Source organism: Anser brachyrhynchus (genome assembly GCF_964034855.1).
Source record: "Anser brachyrhynchus genome assembly, chromosome: 17".
Taxonomy (NCBI): Eukaryota; Metazoa; Chordata; class Aves; order Anseriformes; family Anatidae; genus Anser; species Anser brachyrhynchus.
Window position 1 is genome coordinate 15,978,658 of NC_137710.1, and position 3,537 is coordinate 15,982,194.

The window sequence follows — 3,537 nt, forward strand, 5'->3', positions numbered from 1 at the left end:
CCAGGACTCTAGGTCCCTCTCCCCTTCACTGCTCTCCAGCAGGGCAGTCCCCAACTTATGCTGGTGTCTGGGGTTGTTCTTGCCCTGATGCAGGACTCTACACTTGCCCTCGTTATATTTCAGTAGGTTTCTCCCCGCCCACCTCTCCAGCCTGCTGAGGTCCTGCTGGATGGCAGCACGGCCTTCCGGTGTGTCAGCCACTCCTCCCAGTTTTGTGTCATCAGCAAACTTGCTGACGGCGCGCTCCATTCCCTCATCCGAGTCACTGATGACTATATTAAACAACACTGGTCCCAGTCCCGACCCTTGAGGGACTCCACGAGATACAGGACTCCCACTCGACTCCATCCCATTGACCACAACTCTCTGGCTTCTTCCCTTCCGCACAGTACGTGAAGCCTGCACGCGGTGCACGTGTGCATGCAGAGCGCGTACCAACAGGGTGTTCACGGTGCGTGTTCGCAGGAGGTGTGCGCGAGCTGTGCGTGTGCGTGTGCCACGTGCACACGCGCCGTGTGTGTGCGCGCATCGGAGGTGCGTGCGAGCTGCGCGTGCAGCCTGCGCACGGGGTGCGCGCGGACGCAGGGCGCGTGCGTACCGCACGCGCGCACGTGCTCGCCGCCGTGAGCCACGAACGAACGCGCGTGCGCGCGGCACTTGCGGCCGGCGCGCGTCCCCGCCCGCGCGGCTCTGCGCACGCGCAGCGGGGCCGCGCGCGACCCGCGACGTGGCGATGCGGCGGGCGGCGGCGCTGCTGGCGCTGCTGGCGGTGGCGGCGGGGGGCGGCCCGCGGCCCCTCCGGCCTCCGGGGGCCGAGCTGCGGGGCCTGGCCCGGGGCAAGGTGGAGGTGGGTGCGCGTGGGGCGCGGCGGGGCCGGGCCGGGCCGGCGGCGGTGGCGGCGACGGGCTGAGCTGTGCTCTCTCTCTCTCTCTCTCTCTCTCTCTCTCTCCCCGCAGACCTGCGGCGGGTGACGGCTGAACCGCCTGCGGGAGGTAGGTGGCGCCGGGCGGGCGGCGCGGCCCGCGGCAGGCCCGGGCCCGCTCTGAGCCGGGCCCGCTCTGCCCCCAGGTGAAGGCCTTCGTCACCCAGGACATCCCCCTCTAGTACCCGCCCGGGGCTGCCGGGCGCTGCGGGGCACGGGGCTGGCCGGGGGGCTGTGTCGGGCCGGGGGCGGGACGGCATGGGGACGGACTGGGGGGGGATGGGGTGCGCTGGGGTGGGACAGGATGGAAGTGGGGTGGGGACGGGATGGAGATGGGATGGGGTTGGGGTGGGGACGGGATGGGGTACGCTGGGGTGGGACAGGATGGAAAGGGGATGGGGACGGGGTGGGGACGGGATGGGACAGGATGGAAATGGGATGGGGTGGGGACGGGATGGGGTACGCTGGGTGGGACAGGATGGAAAGGGGATGGGGATGGGGTGGGGATGGGATGGGGACGGGATGGGGATGGGATGGGATGGGGACAGGGCGGGACAGGACGGGAGGGGATGGGGATGAGATGGGGACGGGATGGGATGGGGAAGGGATGGGATGGGACAGGACAGGATGTGGACGGGGTGTGGACAAGATGTGACAGGGCAGGGGACAGAATGGGATGGGACAGGACGGGATGTGGGGCTGCAGCAGGACAGGATACGGGTCAAAACAGGACATGGGATGGGATGGGAATAGGACAGAGCACGGGATGGGGCGATGGGACAGGACAGGGGGGCCGCATAGTCCTGCTTGGTGCTGCCCACTCCTTAACACGCTTGCTAGCCATAACCTGGAGATGAAGCACCTGCCTGGCGCCGACCCCGAGCTTGTACTGCTCAGCTACAGATACGAGGAGCTGGAGGTGAGTGGGTCATGAGACACTCATCACTGCTGCGGAGTCTGGGGTGGACGGTGCTCTACTCATGCTGGTGCAGGTAGAGCCAACAGCAGCACCCTGTGGTACCGGCTGCTCAGTGGGGTGTTGTGGGAGAGTGGTGGCAGGGGCCTGCAACCACCAGAGCCCATGCCTCCCAGTGCAGGGCACCTGGGATGGGTCTGAAGAGGCTGCAATCCCTGTCTCTGTGCAGAGAATCCCCCTGAGTGACATGACCCGGGAGGAGATCAACCAGCTGGTGCAGGAGCTGGGCTTCTACCGCAAGGAGACGCCTGATGCCCCTGTTCCCGAGGAGTTCCAGTTTGCCCCTGCTAAGCCTCTGCCCACCCTGCAGCTCCCCAAAGCTCCTGCAACTGACAGCAAGACCCCATCTGAACATGACAACAAAGAACATCCAGACCTCTAGTGAGCGGTGCAAAGGGTGGGTAGAAGGGGTGGAAGGTCCTGCAGCCTTAGTGGGTGAGGATGAGGATGTTAGAACAGCTGCCTCTTCGTATGCAGCTGGGAACAGATCCATGGGGTGACAAGGGTTTGACCGCGATGCAGAGAAATCTTTCCAGCTCCCCCCACTGTTGCTCAGTGTTCCATAGCCTCTTCCCCGAGGATGCCCTGAGCAGCTCTAGACTTCAGCAGAGGCTGCCTGTGCACTTAGGACATCCAAGTGAGCCGTATCTGCCCGTTACTGCCTTCCCCCACCCCAGCCATTGTGACATGGCCAATCTGAAGGAGCAGTAATCTCATTGTTCCTTTACCGTGCCCCAAGGTTTAGTCAACTCCTGGTGCTGGACAGCGATATCCTACCTGCACAGGACAGGATGAAACCCTCAGCAGAAAGCCCCAGGTGCTGAGAGTAGATGTGCTGAGTCCTGGAGGTGGGAAAGCTGCCTCCTAGGAGGGTATGGCTTTACACCACCAGCAGGGTTGCCTCATATTGAGCACACAGTAAAACTTTTGCTTACAATCCGCTGCATATTGTCATCTTTCCAGGGTGGGCTCAGTGGGGCATGCATCAATGCCTGGAGGAGCTGGGTGCCACAGAGCAGCTGGCAGAGGTGGAGGGGGCCACAGGGTCACCCTGGGTGCCCGGTCACCACCGGCAGGCTGACATACCAACCCCCAGACCAGCTCTGCGGTTCCTGTGCTGCTGCGGGCAGACAGATCAGTCAATGCAGCTTCGGGCACAGCTGCTCACATGGGGGTCAGGCAGATGGTGTGTAAGCCCAGGTCTGGGTCCTGTGGTGTAGATCTGAAGCCCACCAGCTGTGTCGGCCCTGCTGAGATACCTGGATTTGACAGAGCAGGGAGCAGCTGTGCTGCCTGCAGACCTGGCTCTGTTTCGTTCTGTTGGGAGCATGGGCACTTCTCTGTGCCAGACCTGGCTGTGGGGGGCAGTAAGCCCTCAGCTGGGGTGGGACATGAATGGTTCCTCTCAGCTCTGGGTATTGTCCCTGTGCAGGAGCTGTGCTTGCCACGTGTCACCTCGGGGACAGGTGAGCAGGCCTGCATACAGATGCAGGCAGAGGGGTCTCCATGCAGGTGGGGCTGCAAATGCCCCCGGGCAGAGGGAGGCAGCCTTGCACGCTGCAGGCAGGTTGCTCCGGGGGCTCCATGCAGCCGTGTGGCTTGGAGGGGGTGGGGAGAAAGACTGGATGCAGAGGCATTG

The 3,537-nt window shown here is 64.0% G+C and overlaps 1 protein-coding gene across 1 annotated transcript; it reads left to right on the top strand.

The window, feature by feature from the left end:
• The first annotated feature begins 690 nt into the window (after window positions 1-690).
• SELENOM (selenoprotein M) lies at window positions 691-2,833 on the top strand. The gene is made up of 6 exons (XM_080559626.1): window positions 691-847; window positions 957-992; window positions 1,069-1,103; window positions 1,763-1,841; window positions 2,068-2,295; window positions 2,376-2,833. The coding sequence occupies exons 1-5, from the start codon at window positions 734-736 to the stop codon at window positions 2,278-2,280; spliced, it is 477 nt and encodes a 158-aa protein (XP_080415752.1). The 5' UTR covers window positions 691-733; the 3' UTR covers window positions 2,281-2,295; window positions 2,376-2,833.
• The last annotated feature ends 704 nt before the right edge of the window (window positions 2,834-3,537 follow it).